This window comes from Stegostoma tigrinum, chromosome 12 (assembly GCF_030684315.1).
Source record: "Stegostoma tigrinum isolate sSteTig4 chromosome 12, sSteTig4.hap1, whole genome shotgun sequence".
Lineage (NCBI taxonomy): Eukaryota > Metazoa > Chordata > Chondrichthyes > Orectolobiformes > Stegostomatidae > Stegostoma > Stegostoma tigrinum.
The window spans coordinates 67,052,190-67,071,599 of record NC_081365.1 but is presented as its reverse complement, the minus strand read 5'-3'; the positions used below and the strand labels follow the sequence as shown (position 1 = coordinate 67,071,599).

Here is a 19,410-nt window from a genome sequence, read left to right as displayed (position 1 = left end):
ATTTTTATGATTTGGGTTAAAAAAATGGTTAGAGGAAGGTGGGACCTGGGAAACAATGGGATGTGGCAAAGACAGATGATCAGATGGGTTCAGTCTTACCAACATAAATCCATATGGATCCTCACTCTTGCTGGTGGTGAGGTGAGAGGTAGGCAAGAGTTGCTAAGATGGTTTGTAAGGCAGTGAAAAACAATTCAGGGTTACTTTTTCATTCCAAGATGAGAATGGACTGGTGAGCAGTTCTGGCAGAGAAGTGCAGAATTCAAGAGTGCTTTCTGTGGTTGTGATGGGTTGTGGAACGAGAGGGGGAACGAGAGGGGGAACGAGAGGGGGAACGAGAGGGGGAACGAGAGGGGGAACGAGAGGGGGAACGAGAGGGGGAACGAGAGGGGGAACGAGAGGGGGAACGAGAGGGGGAACGAGAGGGGGAACGAGAGGGGGAACGAGAGGGGGAACGAGAGGGGGAACGAGAGGGGGAACGAGAGGGGGAACGAGAGGGGGAACGAGAGGGGGAACGAGAGGGGGAACGAGAGGGGGAACGAGAGGGGGAACGAGAGGGGGAACGAGAGGGGGAACGAGAGGGGGAACGAGAGGGGGAACGAGAGGAATGCTTTGCCTGCAACGGGAGTAGATTCGCCAACTTTAGGGACATTTAAGTCATCACTGGATGAGCATATGGACGTACATGGAATAGTGTAGGTTAGATGGGCTTCAGATCGGTATGACAGGTTGGCACAACATCGAGGGCCGAACAGCCTGTACTGTGCTGTAATGTTCTATGTTTGTGATGAGAAAAGGAGACAGCAGGAGAGAAAAGCGGGAGAGATAAGTGTAGGAACAAAACAATAAGAAATGGACTTTATCTGTGACACAATGGAAGTAGCAAAGCCACATAAGATAACAAAGTTAACCGGGTGGGTGTGAAGATTGCAGACTGGTTGAGAAATGGTTAGTTCACCACTGTCACAGACAGGCGAATTGGATCTTACCACTGTTACAAGTCCAAAGAGGAAATTTTATTGGAATTTTGAAAAAGATGTACATGGATTGGGAAGCAGCAGCTGTTATGTACTTTGTAGGGGAAAGGGAGATTTGGGTGGGAACATTGCTGAGTTGCAACAATGGTGGGGTCAGTAAAAGTCTTTCCAGAAGATGGGCCATCATGGTAGATTTAAGGGCACGGGGGAACAGCATTGGAATAGAGGGAAGATAAACACTCCAGGTTTTTACACAGTTTAAAATAGTTTTTTAAAATTTTGCATGACTCCTGGAAATCATATGGTCAGAAGTAGGGGAGTTCACCAATGTTTGCACAATGATCAGCATCATTCACAACTCCTCAGATACTGATGTGTCCAAATGCAGCAGGTTTTAGCTTACAAGTGGCTAGCTTACATCTCACAAATGCCAGACAATGACCATTTCCAACAAGAGGACACTTAACCACCATCACCCTCTTAAGTTCAACGGCATTACCTTCACTGAATTCTTTATTAACACTGTGAGGTTATCATCGACCAGAATCTGAACTGGGCCAGCCGAAAACACACAGTGGCTACAACAGCAAGTCCGAGGCTAAAAATTCTGTGTCAAATGACTCACCTCCTGATTCCTCCAAGCCTGCAGGTGACCTACAGGACATGTCGGAAGTGGTCATGTCGTTATTTATCTGGATGGCTGCAGCTCCAAAAATCATTCAGGAAACTCAATATCATACAGGGCAATACAGCCTGCTTGACCAGCAGCCCACCAACCGAACGTGAACATTCATTCCCTTCACCAACAGCAGAGAGTGGCAACACTGTGACCATCTACAAGACAAACTGGAGCAACTCACCAGGAATCTTTTGACAGCACCTGGCCAAGCCCTGACCTCCACCACCTGGAAGGACAAAGGCAGCACCTACACAGAACCACCAACCTTAAGAACTCCTTTAAAACTAACACTACCTCGACTTGGAACTGTACTGATATTCCTTCAGCCACTGGGTCAAAATTCTGGAATTCTCTTCCCAACAGCACTGCAGCATTTCAAGACAGCCAGCTCACCACCAGCTTCTGAAGGGCACTTAATGGTCAGTGATAAATGGTAGCCAAGCCAACACCCATATTCCCTTGAACAGACATAGAATAACTCACCTACAAACTAAAGAGAAGGCTCCACCAATATTATGTTTTTCCTACGCTGCCTGCGTCCTCATCAAGATTGCAAATATCAGTTGAGAATATGACACCACCGTGGGTATCCTACTGCTCCCACGGGAGGGATAGATAGCACATGTTTTCGTGGAGTGTTACTGAGTCCACAATGTTTCTAAGTTCATCCTTGGATTTGGCTTCCTCACTACAATATACTACAGTATTTCTTTTCACTTCCTACAGCCATTATCCTCACAACAGCTTGGAATAAAAAAATTACAAAATTACTGGCATTTTACAATTTTGGCTCAAGTATGTTATATGTTTAGTTATAGAGTAATGGAGTCATACAGTATGGAAGCAGACCATTTGGCCCTACTCATCCATGGCCAACCAAGTCTCCCAACCTAATCTGGTCCTGTTTACTTGCATTTGGCCCACATCCCTCTAAGCCTTCACTATTCATGTACTTATCCAAATGTCTTTTAAATGTTGTAACTGTACCTGCATCTACCACTTCCTCTGGTAGTTGACTCCTCTTTTCAGAGCACTGCACTCAGTTAAGAATGAAAATATTTAATTAGTCAACTTTTTTCTAGATTTGAGCCTGAGCATGGGCTAAGATAGTGTTATATTAATCACTGGTAATTACTTTACTTTAAACTTGCAATTTTAATAGTGTCTTTTACACAGGAAGAAACTCAAGGCCCTGCACATTGTAAGGATCAGAAGAAGCAAATCAAAAATGCCAGGACTGATTTGGCTGGAAGCAGAGCCAACATTATGGAGCAGGAGGCTGGAGATGGGGGTTGCAGTGTAAGGGCACAACCATGACAGGCATTTGTCAACAAGGGTCAAGGATTTTGGATTCAGTGCTTTGGAGAATGAGCGATGTTAATGAGGTTGGTGAATGAGTGAACAAAGAGTGGATGGATTTTTGAACAAGTTGGACTTCACGTAGGGTGGAAGTCAGGACAGAACAGGGTAATGTTGAGTAGAATCTCACTAACTATATCATGAATAAAGACCTTGAAGAAGAAATTGGAGAATAATGTAGTAAAGTAAGAGGTTGTTGAACCTACTCTGCCTGTATGATCTCCTTGAAAGCGCTCTTTGGTCAGGTCCGAAAGGACTTGGTGCTAGACTGGCTCTGCAGCAGGTGGTGAGGGAACCGACAAGAGGGAAAAACATACTTGACCTCATCCTCACCAATCTGCCAGGTGCAGCTGCATCTATCCATGGCAGTATCAGTAAGACTGACCACGGCACAGTCCTTGTGGACATGAAGTTCCGCCTTAACATTGAGAATAATTTCCAAGGTGTTGTGTGGGACTATCACAGTGCTAAATGGGAAAGACTTCGAACAGTTCTAGCAACACAAGATTGGGCATCCATGAGGCACTTTGGGCCATCAACAGCAGAACTGTACTCCAGCACAATCTGTAACGTCATGGCCTGGCATATCCCCCACCCAACCATTACCATCAAGCCAGGGGTTCAACCCCGGTTCGAAGGAGAAGGCAGGAGGGCAGGCCAGGAACAGCACCAGACCTACCTCAAAATAAAGCATCAACCAGGTGAAGCTACCAAATGGGACTTTTTGCATGTCAAACTTTCATAAGTGGCAAGTGATAGACACAGCTAAGCAATTCCACAACCAATCGATCAGATCTAAGCTCTGCAGTGCTGACACATCCAGTTTTGAATGGTGGTAGATAATTAAACAAATCACTGGAGAAAGAGGCTCCACAAATATTCCCTTCCTCAATGATGGAAGAGCCCAGCACATCAGTGCATTCACAACAATGTTCAGCCAGAAGTGCCGAGTGGATGATCCATCATGGCCTTTTCCAGCGGTCGCCAACATTACAGATATCATCTTTAGCCAATTCAATTCACTCCACTTGACGTTAAGCAACAATTGGAGGCAATAGATACTGCAAAGGCTACAGGCCCTGACAATGTTCCACCAACAGTACTGTAAGACTTGTGGTCCAGAACTTTCTGAACCCCTAGACAAGTCCTTCCATTACATTTACAACACTGGGATCTACCCAACAATGTGGAAAATTGCCCAGGTATGTCCTGTTCACCAAACAAAAAGGACGTATCAAACCTAGCCAATTACCAACCCATCAGTCTACTCTTAATCATCAGTAAAATGATGGAAGGTGTCATCAATGGTGCTATCAATCAAGGCCTGCTTAGCAGTGTCCAGTTTGGGTTCCGCCAGGGCCATCCAGCTCCCGACCTCATACAGCCTTGGTTCATACATGGACAAAGAGCTGAATTCCAGAGGTCAGGGTGTCAGCTCTTGACATCAAGGCTGCATTTGGCCATATATGAGTATCATGGAGCCTTGGCAAGACTGGAATCAATGGGTATCAGGGGGCAAACACTCCACTGGTTAGAGTCATACCTGGCACACAGGAAGGTGAGGGTTGAAGTGGCTGGAGGTCAGTTTTCAGAGGTCCAAGACATCTCTGCAGGAGTTCCTCAAGGGAGTGTCCTAGGCCCAACCATCTTCAGCTGCCTCATCGATGACCTTCCCTTCATCATAAGGGTAGAAGTACAGACATTCGCCGATGATTGCACAATGCTTATGACGCCGCAGACACTGAAACATTCCAAATGCAACAAGATCTGGACAATATCCTGGGCTGTCAAGTGGGAAGTAACATTTGTGTCACACAAATGTCACATTATGACCATCTCCAATAAGAGACAATCTAATCACCAGTCCTTGTCATTCAATGGGATTACCAATGAACACCCCACTATCAACATCCTGGGGATTACTACTGACCAGAAGCTTAATTGGACTCATTACATAAATACAGTGGCAACAAGAGTAGGTCAGAGGCTAGGAATACAGCAGTGAGTAGCAACTTCTGAATCCTCAAAGCCTGTCCATCATCTACAAAGCACAAGTCAAGAAATGTGAAGGAATACTCTCCACTTGCCTGGATGAGTGCAACTCCAACAATACTCAAGCAGCTAGATACCATCCAGGACAAAGCAGCCCACTTGACTGGCACATCAACTCCCTCCACCGAAGTTCAGCACCAGCAGTGTCTACTACCTAGAAGATGAACTGAAGAAATTCACCAAATGTCCTCAGACAGCACCTTCTAAACCCATGACCATTTCCATCTAGAAGGACAACAGCAGGAGATACACAGCAACACTGCCAGCTGCAAGTTCCCCTCCAAGTTACTCACCATCCTGACCTGGAAATATAATCGCCGTTCTTTCACTGTCACTGGGTCAAAATCCTTAAGAACACTGTGGGTCATCATACAGCATGAGGACTGCAACAACTCAAGAAAGCACCACCACCTTCACAAGGGCAACTAGGGATGGACAATAAATGTTGGCCAGCCAGAATGCCCATGTAGCAAGAGTGAGTTTAAAACAAAATCTATCCAATTTGTCCTACTTTCTGCTTTTTCTGTAACCCTGCAAATTTTTCCACTTTTCAAAAATATTATTGATTCTGCTTCCAACCCCTTTCCACATAGCGCTTTCTAGACTCTGACAACTTGCAGCAGAAATATTTTGTCATGTCCTCTTTCATTCTTTTGTCAACTATTTCTGAACAGTGACATTTTGACGGAGTTTCTCATTATTCACAAATAAAGTCCTTTCAAAGAGCTATTAAATCTCTTCTCAACCTCTTCTGCTTTAAAGAGAGCAAATCAAGTTTCTCTACATCAATAAAACCTTTATCACTGTAGTTAATCCAGTGAATTTCCTCTAACACTGCTCAACACACTGTTTACAATTAGCTACGATACTCAAGCTGGGTTACACCAGTGATTTATGATGATTTTGCGCTGTCCTCGGGTTTGAACTTTATGCGCCTATTTGTAAAGCCGAGGAGCTGTGGGGGAGTAAGGCAGAATTTCAGGGGTTAACCATCTTCAATAAAAGGACCTGGCTTTGAAGATCAGTTCACGGTTAAACAAGACATCAAGGCTCCAGCACTCAGAGGAAGTATCCAGATTACAGAATGCACTCAATGACCATCAGCAAGAGCAACTTTTCATTAACTTGACTGGCCAATCTGATATAGACTGATATAGCTCCATTCTAAGGACTCTATGTGTCACAGGCAGCGAGACGGAATAATCTACTTCACCCACCTCACCATGACTAGTCACAGAGGTTCCCATTCAATGCAGCATGCATGGAACCGACCCATTTCACAAGCCCTTGTGCAGACCAAATCTCACCTTTGAACTGGGGACATTCTCATGACAATACAGCTGTATTTGGGGCGGCATGGTGGCTCAATGGTTAGCACTGCTGTCTCACAGTGCCAGGGACCCGGGTTCAATTCTACACAAGCTCCCTATGTCTGTGTGGGTTTCCTACCACAGCCCAAAATGTGCAGGCTAGATGGATTGACCATAGTATTCAGGGATATGTAGATTAGGTGGGTTATACGGGGATGGGTCAGTGTGGATTTGTTGGGCCAAAGAGCTTGCTTCCACACTCGGGATTCTATGTTTCCTGCTGCCCTTCTATGATAAAATGGGATGGATTAGAACATTGAGCAGTTCAGAAATGGACAATTGTGATACAAATAGTTTGATGAGTGCAAGACAGCTTTTTGTCCAGCAAAGCTCAAGTTCTCTGCTGCCAAATGGCTACAATTAAAAGAATGATCAGGCGGAGAGAAGTTGACATAGCAAGTGGAAGATGTGGGATGATGCAGAAAGTGGGCACTCTAAAGGGGCAAAAGAGTTACACTATTGACTTTTCTAGATGAAAATCTCTGGCATTTCACAAAGTCAGGCAATAATAAGGTAACAACAATTTGAATAAACTTATCTCATACATTTCCTTCTTCATAGGGGTGCTACATTTTACGAACAGGATCCTTTATGGGCTGCAATTTTAAATATCCAACAGGCGAATACTGCCTGTACTTATGAACGGCTGGTTTGTCCTGCGCTGTGTTCTGACAAGCACAAATCAAACTGTGAACAGACACGGGAACAGAATCCATTCACAACCCAGGGGCTGCCTGTACTGTGCTTTCATTTGATTATCAGGCTAAAGAGAGGGCAAGCATGCGGAAATATGGTGTCCTTGGCTATCATAAATACCTGCTAAGCATGAATTTGTGGGCAGATCTTCTGGGATTCAACTCAGGGGAATTTTACCGCACAATGAAGTCCTGTGCTCCAAACCTAGATGCATCTCCAGATAAGCTGCTCCAGTACAAACTGCAACACTCGCATCCAACCAGGGTGTAAAAGTGACCAGCCATGTCTTCTCCACAAGAAACAGGTGAAAACTAATCTTCTCATTAATGCTTAATTAGAAAATAGTTGAGTTGAACTGTCAATTAATCTATTAATCACCAAGGCTCAGTTTGAGTTAAGCCAGGATCACTGAGCTCCAGACTTCATTAGCTCAAATGCAGAACTAAGAACAATGTTCCAAACAGCTCAGTATTATATGGGGAAACTCTTCCCATAGTTCGAGTCATATAATGACAGAAGGATATTTACATTTAAATGGCAGTAAATCATTTCCATTCTAGAAAACCTCAGGATGACACCCTTAGGGCAGCACTGCAGGCCCCTCCCCACTCAAGTGCTTTAGCAATGATCTTCACTACAGTATAAGGTCAGAAGTGGGGATGTTTGGTGTCGGTTACTGATAAATTTTCATTATTACAGATAGTGAAGCAATCCATTTCCACATGGAACAGGGCTTACACAGTGTGCAATTTCGAGCTAAGTTACAAGTAATGCCTTGACCACTTCCAACAAGAGATGGTTTAACCACACTTCCATGACATTCAATGGTATCACCATCACCAGGTTCCTCGCCATCAACATCCTGGCAACCACACTGATAAGGAAGTCAAGTGGAACAGCCACATGAATGTTGTGGAGGCTGGGAATTCTACAGCAACTGGTCAAATCCTGACTCCTCGAAGCCTGTCCATCACTGAGAAGGTCCAAATCAGGTACAGAAAAAGGGAACACAGGAGAGGCCGCCATCTGGCCTCTTCAAAGCTTCACTGCTATTTGATTAGATATGCTTGATTCAGTCATGGTCTTAACTTACCTTTTTTTGTTCCCCACACCCCAAATAATCCACGACTCCCTTGTCTGTTAAAATCTAATCTACCTCACCCTCGAGTAAATCCAAACTCCTAGTCTCCATTGTTTTCTAGGAAAAAGATTTCCACAGAACAACAATCGAAAGAGAGAAAAAAATTCTCTTTACCCAGTCTTATCAGCAAAACCTACGATAACGTGTGCACTAGTTCTAGCCTCTCCTACAAGGGGAAACATCCTCTCAGCCTACGCCCAAACAAATCCCCTCAGGATCTTCTCCATTTCAATACGATCACCTAATATTGTTATAAATTCCACAGGAAAAGGCCTAAACTGTTCAAAGTTTCTTCACATTCTAAATCCTTCATTCCAAGAATGAGTCAAGTGGACCTCCTCTTAACTGCTGAGGCAATTATATCCTGTATAAAATAAAGGAGACCAAAATTGAACAGTTCTCTAGATGTGGTCTCACCAAGGCCCTGTACATCTGCTGTAGCATTTCCCTGCTCTTACAGTCCATTCCCCTTGCAACAAAAGTCAATATTTCATTTGCTACTTAATCACTTGCTGTAACCTGCAAACTAATTTTTTGTGATACATGTACTTATCACCAATATTCCCTCTAAACTGTGCAGGACTAACAGGAATGCTGCTTACCAAGATACCATATCCCTCTGTACCGTCCGGGTTCTGCAGTGTCTCTCCATTTACATAGTATATCATTTTTCTATTCTTCCTGTCCGAGTGGACAAGGTCACATTTATTTTCGAGAAGCTTTTCCCTCCCTCTAACACAACCTTTCTATGTTGTTTTCCAAATATTCATATTCTTTGCTCCTTTGTTAGTTTCCTCAAAAATCTGTAATTAACTGGTTAAACGTTTTTCCTTTCATAAAACCACATTGGCCCTGCCTGATCACATTGTGATTTTCTAAGTATCATTATTAATGGATTTGTGCAATTTCCACATGGCAGTGTTTGGTTAACTATCCAAAGGTTTCCTCATGTTCTGTCTTATTCCTTTTTTGACTGAAGCATAGGAGGTTGAAGGGTGACCTTATAGAGGTTTATAAAGTCATATGGGCACATTAATAAGATGAATAGCACAGGTCTTCTCCCGAGGGTGGAGGCGTTAGATCACAGATCATAGAATCCCTACAGTGCGGAAATCAAAACAGAGGGCCATATTTTTAATTTGAGAGGAGAAAGATTTAAAAAGGACATGAGGGGCAACTTTTTTTTAAAAAACACAGTGATTCATGTGTGCACTGAACTACCAGACGAAGTAGTGGATACAGGTACAGTTACAACATTTAAAAGACATTTGGGTAACTACATGAATAGGAAAGGTTTGGATATGGGCCAAACGCAGGCAGTTAGGTCTAGTTTAGTTTGTGAACATGGTCAGTCTGGATTAGTTGGACCAAAGTGTCTGTTTCAATGTTGCATGACTATGGCTCGAGGAGTTCAATTTGCTATTTTCAAATAACTTGGACCCGCTCTTTTAACAAGCGTAACTGCAACAGTCGGGCAAATCACGAAGCAGAGAACAAAGGCTGGAATTCATTCACAGATCGGTCAGGCTCTAACTGAATGGTGGAGCAGGATGGCAGGCTGAATGACACACTTCGGTTCCGACACACTTCAGTTCCTACACACCCATACTTCTGATTGAGAGTCATCCAAGAAAAAGTGACCGGTGCTCCAAACACTAGCTCAAAAAACTCAATCTTTCAACTGTACCATAGCTACAGTGAGTACTATCTTTAGCACCTTCCAAATCTACAGATGCACAGGTACACAATCTCTAATTTCCTCTACAAATCATGCACCGTCCTGACCGTTACATATTCATTGCAGCTTCAGTGTGGCGGGGTCAAAATTCTGGGTATTTGTCCAATGTGTTGGTAGTATTTTCATGCCAGGGACAGAAGTCAAGGTGACGATTAGGAATTGGACAGGATTCCAGGCAGTGCCTACATTCTCAGTATTGAGATTTTTAAAAACCTGCTCTAGCAAGAGAAAACAGTCTAGTAGCACTGGAATCTGGGAGGCGGTTCAGAGGTTCTGGCAAAAGCTATCAAAAAAAAAGTGATGATTTTCCAAATTACAAATCCGTTTGAAAAGACTGAGGGAAACCTGAATCAACACCGTGGAATTAAGGTAAAGGTTTAAAAATGAGTGGCTTGAGATTTCGGATCCCAATTAGATTTCTGAATTATGCTGCTTCTCAGTTTCCAGACACCAGCTCCTTGTAAAAGGGCAAAATGGAAATGGTCATTAAACTAGTACCTAACAAATTTTATACCCACTTTTTAAACTTAAGAGCCTAAACGCAGCGGTCAAGGTTAGCTGCCCTCTCACCAATAACTAACGCAAGGCTCAGGAATAGCAGAATAAAAGGATGACAGACTTGAAATGAGGCAAAGTACATCTCCAAAAGGTGGAATTTCAAAACTACATGCATTTGGTTGTCTCCTATTCTATACTTTCTTCACAATTTCTGCCTTCTATCTCTGTGTTTTCCTTAGTGTCCATCCCTACATTGGGATCTGTTTGATATTTCACCTCACTATTAATAGCAAAGATTCCAGCTGTCTTTGTTCACTTCACTGGAACCATATTCCTTAACCGCTTTGCTCTTCTTTCCAGTTTCTGATGGGCCTCAAGATAAATCTCACACTCCTGCATGATAATTTTCTCCTTTCTGGCTGGGTGTCAATTTTCCTGCAACCTATTTAGGGAAACACCTTGGGGAGTTCTACTATATGGTAGATACAATAAAATGCTAGCTAATATTGTCAGTGCTCTGTTTGCCTTCCTTTCTTTCTTTATTTGATTTAATCTTTTTCTAGTCTATTACCACATAATGTGTTTTACAGTCTTAACCCAATCAGTATCTTCATTTCATTCGATTGTCTTGCTTCTTCCAGTTAGCACTTGCAATAACGTCGGCAACAGTACCTGATGAAATCCTGATTTCAAGTGAGCAATAGAGGCAGCAGGAACACTCACCGAGAGCCTTTTCTTTGTTTTTATCCAAAAGCAGATGGTGCTCTCCCCCAGCAGGGTCCATTCGCATATCCTCACTGCCAGGTATCTCTCCTCTTGTTTCCAACATGACACAGGCGGATGAGACAGATAGCAGTCCACTCTCTCTGGTGTAGCAGGCCGGATGCAAGTTGCAAGCGTTTTCAATTATTTTAGCAGTGGCATCCACTGCATGGAGGACAGGAGCAGAGTCAGTGCAGGCGCCATCAACCAACAAACCTCTAGAAGCTACATGCAGTCCACAAACCTCCTGAGTTTCCATGGTTTCACCTCGAAACTGCATGTAAAACAAGAAGACGACATCATTAATGGAATAGGGGAGAAAGTTGTTTTTGACTAGCTATGTTTAGTTTGTACACTATTGCAGATTCAGTGTTCTGAATGTTAAAAACACCACCTAGTGCATTTCAAAAAATCTGAAAGAAACCAAATAATGAATGGAAAGGAAGGTGGGAGAATCAGAAACGAATGGACACCAAGTATAACGGAATAACAATTATAACATTTAATAGCCAAGCAATTTGAAAGTAAAGATGACTGTGACATTGGATTTAGGATAATGAAATGTTTAATGGTAAAAGACTGGAAAATATTAACCATTATCTCAACCTGGCTTTAAATACTACTAAAGCCTCAACAGTTTCAGGTTGTTTTTAAATCATCCATCAGTCCAATTTGGGTTAAATAAAACATCAAAATAGAACAAATACATTCCCCTATCCCCTGTTAGAAATTAATCTCATCTGTGAAGGAATTGCAAATTAACTTATTTGTTTTTTAAGCAAGTTATAAAACAAGCAAATGAATTAAAATTATATGCAGGTATAAGTGAGCTTTTGTATCACTAAGTAAATATTTAGACTGGACTTGTAGTTTTATTTTGGTTTGAGACAAGTACTTCGCCACTGTACAAAGGAAAGACTGAAGCCTCAACAACAAAACCTGGCCTTTCTACTTGTTCTCTCTCTCTCTTGCTCGCTCGGGGGTTGCTACCTTAAATTATATTTTTTTTGATTCTTGAACAGAAGAATTTTCTTCGGTTCCCATTGTTCCATAGAATCAGCATTCTCTTTACAATCTACAAAAGTGACAACTCCAAACCCATGAAATATCAATTGTAAATATAGCCAAATAAATTAAGAATGCACAAATGTATCTTGGAGACTAAAACTGGTTGTTGCATTGTCTCAAAACTAAACAACTGCACCTTCTAAAATATGTATTATATAGTAAATCTTACACTCTAATATTACCTAAATAAAGACAGAAAACAGGTTATTATGAAAGAGTCTCATTGTGAACTGAGTACAGATTGCTTTTAAAACGCAGAAAAGCATTTGCTCCTTCAGGTTATTCTACGAAAATTTTGCAACTTAAAGGTCAAACTCTCAGTGGAACGAAAAAGAAGAATTTAAAATTGCAACATGTTGAAGTTATAAAGTCCACAGGGGCCAATTTTCTTTTTGATGGCGCAAGTGGCCGAAGTGATCAGTATGGCTTGTGACTTTGTTGTTTTTAATTGGGGTGAAGACAGGAAAACTGTTTGTTATTTGTGACTGAACAGTCAGAAGCCCTAGAAAATATCATTGTGGCGCACGCACACAATTTCATGGGACCAAAACACCATAAAATTGGCCGCACACCACAGATCTCCAGCAAATTTTGTGCAATCGTTCGGAAAGGACTAAATTCATACTTGATCATGGTGGCAATTTGCCCTGAGTCATCAGCACCTTATTAAACTGCAATTCAGTAGGAGTCAGCACAACGACACTAATGGAGGAACAAAAACTGAAAAGACTATCCCAAAACCTGTTGCATCCACATCACCTTGATTTCAGAGAAATAAGTTATCTTCTGAATTCTGAGAATGCCACTTAAAAGATTCAATTTTTAAAAACAAACACATCTTAGGCACTCTTCAAAATGATAAACCAAACAAAGATTATCCTACTGAGAATAAAGCAGATAACCAACACCAATGCTGAGTAGACTGTTTCACTTACTAAGTAACATTAGCAACCAGAAGGAAGCTTTAGTCTGCCTTGTCCTGCTTCAGAATGTTGAACAGGATATGAAACCAAGTCACCAAGTTTTGTCCAGCAGAACCAGTGGGATTGAAAAATGGTACCATGGATAATTATCTTGTTGAAATATATTACCTCTCTCCTTATGACAGGCAATTTACCACACATTCAAGCAACACAAAGCCTCCTTACATTATATTCAAACTAAAAATTTACATTGCACTGCAGAGGCCTATTTGAAAAATTGCAAAATGTGACAAAAATGGTTTTCTCCCAAAATAAACCCGTAGACACATGTAACCACGCCCCCACCCCCCACACACAGTCAACAAAGATCTTCAACATCCGGGATTACCATTGTTACTTGTGTATTCTGGTGCAGTTTGTCAAATTCTCTACCGCCGGTCCTGTCAACATCCCAAATTCTGTTGCAATCTCACTCTCACTGTAACTCCTTTTGTAGAAGGCACTTGAGTGGGGTTCACATCTACACTGATACTGGAGGTTGTAGCAATTGATGCATTTTTTTTTAGAAAGACTTCGAATTCACCACAGTTTGCTGTACACAATATAAGCCTGGTATTTATGTGACAACTGCAATCTCAAACATGTTTTAAAATTCACATGGTTTTAATTCAGTGCCACAGAGCTGAGTAGCTACGGTGGGAGCAGTTACTGTTGATTTGGCAGTAACAGTAGGGAAGTTAACATGTACACACTGATGTTCTAATTCTGTTTCAGAGCAGAGTGCTGAGAGACTCAACCACAATACTCATACGGATCTAATCAAGCTCAGAGCTCAACTGGTTCAATTCAGTATCAAATCCAATGGAGTAGTCATTTGAGCTAATTAGATGTAGGGTGAGGGGGATGCCACTTGACTGCAGGTTTCCTCATAGACTGTCATGTACTAAATTGTTGTAGATCAGTGGGGAGAAAATCTAAGCTGGGAATGCCAATTCAAGTAAAACATAACCAGAGTTAACCCCAGCAATGACTACAAAATGCAAATGTGTGAAATGACAGGGTTGTCAGGAGCCTTCTGACTTAGTGGGGAACTGGGGCGGGGGAAATAGAACGGAGTGAATACACAGATACATGGAGATTAGTTCTGGCATTGTGCCGACATAAATTAATCCTGCAGTCAACTTGGAAGCATCAACATGGAGCAAGGAAGCAGCCTTCAATGGAAACAATGCACCAACTTGAATATTCACTCACTCCACCACCAGCACCAGAGCACAGAAGCAGCAGTGTGCGCCTTCACAGCAGCAACTTGACTAGACCCCTTCGACAGCACTTTCAAGACCAATGGTCTCTATCACCTCAAAGGGCAATGCCAGCAGCTCCATGGGAACACCACCCACTTGCAAGATTCCCCTGCAATCCATGACTTGGAACGAATAAATTGCTGGGTTAAAATCATGGCAGCTAAGTGCGGTAAAGCATTTTCATCAGTAATAACCACACACCCAACTAATGGGTCAATTACAAACATATGACTCTCAAGCTACATGGCAAGGGTCAATCTGAAAGCCATGGAGGGTCACCCACAATGGAAAGGCCTCACAGGAGTGAGGGAAATGAAACCAAAACTGGTGGTGGTGATGGTGTCTGCGTGTGGTGGGAAGCAGGGGATGCCTGGGCACCATTTGCCTTCATTTCAAGCATTTGACTGCCCCATGTGGTCATAATATTGGCATCTACCCAGCAAGGTTGAAATTTGTCCAGCAATGTCCTGTAGACAAACGACAGGACAAATCCAACTCCACCAGTCTCAGCTTCATCATTATTTTCCATACTTAATAAACGTGATGGAAGATGCCATCTGAAATGCTGTCATACTACACCTGCTTAGCAATAACCCACTCAACTGACACCCAGTTTGGATTACTCCAGGGTTACTCAGTTCCTGACCTTATTACAGCCTTGGTTCCAACATGGACAAAAGAGCTGACCTCCAGGGCTGCGGTGAAATTGACAGCCCTTGATATCAAGGCTGCATTTGAGAGAGTGTGGCATCTAGGAGCCCCAGCAAACATGGATCAGTGCAGAACTGTCCGCGTGTGTGCATGTGTTGCTCGAAACAGACCTCACTACCAGCTGGAGTCATACCTGGCACATAAGCAAGTTGTGGTTGTTGGAGGTCAGTTATCCAAGCTCTAGAACATCTCTGCAGGAGTTCCTTAGTCTCATTTACTTTGAGTTGTTTCATTAACAATCTCCACCCACCATAAAGTCAGAAGTGGGAATGTTTGCCAATGATTAAACAATGTTCAGCACCATTTGCGACTCCTGACATACTGAAGCAATTCACGTTCATTTGCAGCAAGACCGGGACAATATCCAAGTTTGGGCTGACAAGTGGCAAGTAACATTCACACCACACAAGTGCCAAGCAATGACCATCTCCAAGAGACAACATAACAATCATTCTGTGATATTCAATGGCATTACCATCACTGAATCCTGCACTACCAACATCCTGGGGAACTAAACATGGTGGTCAGAGGCTAGGAATACTGCAGTGACCAAATCAGCTCCTCACTCCTAAAGCCTGTCCACCATCTAAAAGTCACAAGTCAGCAGTGTGATAGGTAAGTGGGGAGTACTCTAGGATGGATGCAGCTCTAACAACACTCAAGAGGCTTGACACCATCAAGAACAAAGTGTCCACTTGATTGGCATCACTGACATTCAGTCGCTTTACCACTGACACCTAGGACCAGTAATGTGTGCCATCTACAAGATGGACTGAGGAAATTCACCAGGGCTCCTTAATCAGGACTTTCCAAAGCAACAACCACTAATATCATCAAGATGCACAAATACAGTAGATACATGGGAACATGAACACATGCAAGTTCCACACCGTTCCAAGTGGTCTATCATAAATTGCCGGCCCCTCACTGTCACTGGGTCAAATTCCTGGAACTCCCTCCCTGATGAAATTGTGGGTGTGCCAACACCATAGTGACTACAATGGTTCAAGAAGGCAGCTCGCCACCATCTTCTCATGGACAACTAGGAATAGGAGATAAGTGCTGGCTTGGCCAGCAACACTCATGCCATATGAATCAATAACAACACAGGAAAATACACACAACTAAAGAGCACACAGACACCATGACTTTAACAGTGGCTTTTACAGAAGTCTTTTACAATATGCTGACTGTTGCTTTGAATGCAATATTTTTGTAAGACTCAATAACCAAAACTGACCCAAAATAATTTAGTAATTACAACACAAATTTAATAATTTCAATGTAAAGCCAAACAACAACAACTGCAGATTTACAATCTACTGTTATAATTAGTTATCTAAAAACAAAAGGAGTATGTCAGCTGAACACAAAGTGATCAGTCTAGCTGTCAAAAATTGTGGTTGGAAAATTGCTGGATAATACCTGTGTTTAGCACAGATCTCAACTAATTGTTATAATATTAATTCTGCATTACAAATATCACCCAAGTCACTGGTCGTCAGTAGTATCCTCTGCCTAAGAGAAATGACTGCAAAGTAAGCGAGAGCTATTTTACTAATTAATTGAACAAATTTCCCACCACTCAAAAAAAGCAAAGTCAAGGTCACGAAACTGGGTCTTCAATTTGGATATTTACAATCTTCTAATTGTAGATGCTGTGTTACGTTCAAAGTAGGCTTGGATATCTCCAATTTTAGAAAACTGAAACCACATGAAGGCAGTGAATTGTGGAATTCTTTACCACAAAGGGCTTTTGAGGCTAGATTGTTAAGTATATTCAATGCCAAGACACACAGATTTTTAATCAGTAAGGGAATCCTGGGCTATGGGGAAAAGACAAGAAAGTTGATTATTATCAGATCAGCTGTGATCCCATCGAATGGGAGAGCCGAAACAATACGCCCTAGTATTGCTCCTTCATCGTACTGATTTATAGAATAACTAGACCATTACAGTACAGCCTGAACAAGAGTCAATGATTAAGTCTGTACCTTCAAATACAAAAGAAACACACTAGGTTACCTGATAGTACAAGCTGGTCTTCTCATGTTGACCTTGGTGATTTACTGCATTGCAGAGCTTGGGATTTCAATTAATAAGTGAGTGATCGACAAAAGAACCCAATTTGATATGAGGAAAAACTTTTCTCTTGCACTGAGTTAAGATCTGGAACACAGATCTGGTCAAGGCAAATTCAATTATGGTTTTCAGAAGGAACTGGATAATTATCTGAAGACAGAATAATTACAGGACCACGGCTAGGGAGAGGAACTAGTTAAATTGCTGTTGGAGAGCGCTGGCACAGACATTACGAGCCAGAAGATCTGCTGCTTTTAACGCTTCTGTGCTTCTATGAAAAACAGTTCAAGGCACAGGCCACTCACCTTCAGGCAGCTGATGCATAGCTAAAGGGAGTTCTCTTCCATCTCCACGCTTTTTTGTTCTCCCATTTTCCTTGAAAGCATTACCAGTCTGTTCTCAATCATGCAGAGTACTCTGCCTGAACCCTGATCTCTGCCCTGTCCATACAGTACCAAAGCCTCACTGCCAAACTTGCCATCCTTTGAGATTCCAAAATGGCCAACAAGCCTTGCAGACACTCGGTCACTGCACCTTTCTCCACCTCCACTATTGTAACCCACCAGTTTGGGAGAACCCTGCAGTGTCTGGTACCACTACTGCCCATCCCAAATCAGCCAGCAGCTCAAGCTAGGCCCTACACCTTAGGTGCTGGCAAAGCCTCCAGTAATTCATAACCAGGATAGCCAAGGGAGTGTGTGCGGGGCTGTCAGGGAACAGATCACTTTTACAACCACGCTCACGAGCTTAGGGCTTCCTAGAACACTTCACAGCTAATAAAAGTGTTTAAAAATACCACAACCAATGTGAGTACAGCAAGACACACCTCTCCAAAAAGATGAAATAATGACCAAATTAACCGCTTCAGTGGTGCTGGAAAGTGAATAAAGATTGGTCAGGATAAATGGTTAGAATTCCCCTGCTCTTCTTCCAAAATGGGGTCTCGTGGGGTCCTATCCATCTGCCTGAGGGGACAGACAGGACTACATCTCATTCTGCACTTTCTCAGTGCACCAAAGCAATGAACTAAACGGAATTTGCAAGATTTTGGACTGTAACTGGACCCACAATCTTCTGATTCGGGCGAGAACACTACCTACTGAATCCCTTTTAAAGCTGTCTGATCTGTATATATTCATGTCTACACTAGCAGAGATTTGACTCATTCACCCACACTACTGCTACATTGCAACACTAGCAAATGTCATTGCAAAGTAGCAGCTGCAGACCAGACTGGTACAATGCTTCAATTAAAAAAAACATGAAAAATTTGAGTAACATCCAGCACTTTGTGCAAATAAACAAGTCTGTCTGGCTGCAGACCTGGGGTCTCTATCAACAGTGTCTTTCATCCACCTGTCTTACTGCAGAGTTCCTCTCCTTTATTTCAGTGATACAGGTGCCTGCAAGACTGAGATTGGAGAAGCTGGGCTTGCCTTCTTTGGAGTAAAAGGGATTGAGAAGGCATGTGATTGGGGTATACAAGAATGAGACAGCTTTAGATAAAGGTAGACAAAGAAAAGTGTTCCCATTTACTGATTATACAAGGACTGGGGGAGGCAAATTTAAGGTTCTGGGCAAAAGATGCAAGCAGCGAACAAAGGAGAACATTTCCCACCACCTCCCCCCCCCGACACGTACTGACTTTGAGCATATGCAAGTGAGTTTTGCGATTATTTAGCATATTTAACATAGTTGATTGTTTCAAAAGAAAATCAGATTTGCACTCAAGTTCAAACAAAAAGCCTATTATGCAACACACTGGACTGATCTACAATGAGCCAGCATGGATACCTTCAGCTGAATGGCCTCCTTTTGTGATGTAATTGAAGAATCTAACATCAGCAAACACCCCTTAGGTGGCTCAGGATCGATAGCGTATTTTGGGCTGTTGTCTAGTGTTAGTGTTAGTGTCACCAAATTGATCAGCAAATAGTGTATGCACTGGACTCATACACTCACATCACACCACACCACACCAAATGAATGAACAGCATCCTTTAAACTCATTATAGCACTCTAAGTTCTAAAACTCGCATTCATTGCTTCT

The 19,410-nt window shown here is 42.5% G+C and overlaps 1 protein-coding gene across 3 annotated transcripts in view; it reads right to left on the bottom strand.

Moving 5' to 3' along the window:
- The window catches only part of LOC125457055 (gamma-taxilin-like), an 85,988-nt gene that overhangs the window by 31,013 nt on the left and 35,565 nt on the right, over positions 1-19,410 (bottom strand). For all 3 annotated transcript variants that reach the window (XM_059650390.1, XM_059650391.1, XM_059650392.1), the window contains exon 2: positions 11,234-11,546. In XM_059650390.1, the coding sequence (XP_059506373.1) occupies positions 11,234-11,546 (313 nt within the window). The remainder of the gene's footprint in view (positions 1-11,233; positions 11,547-19,410) is intronic.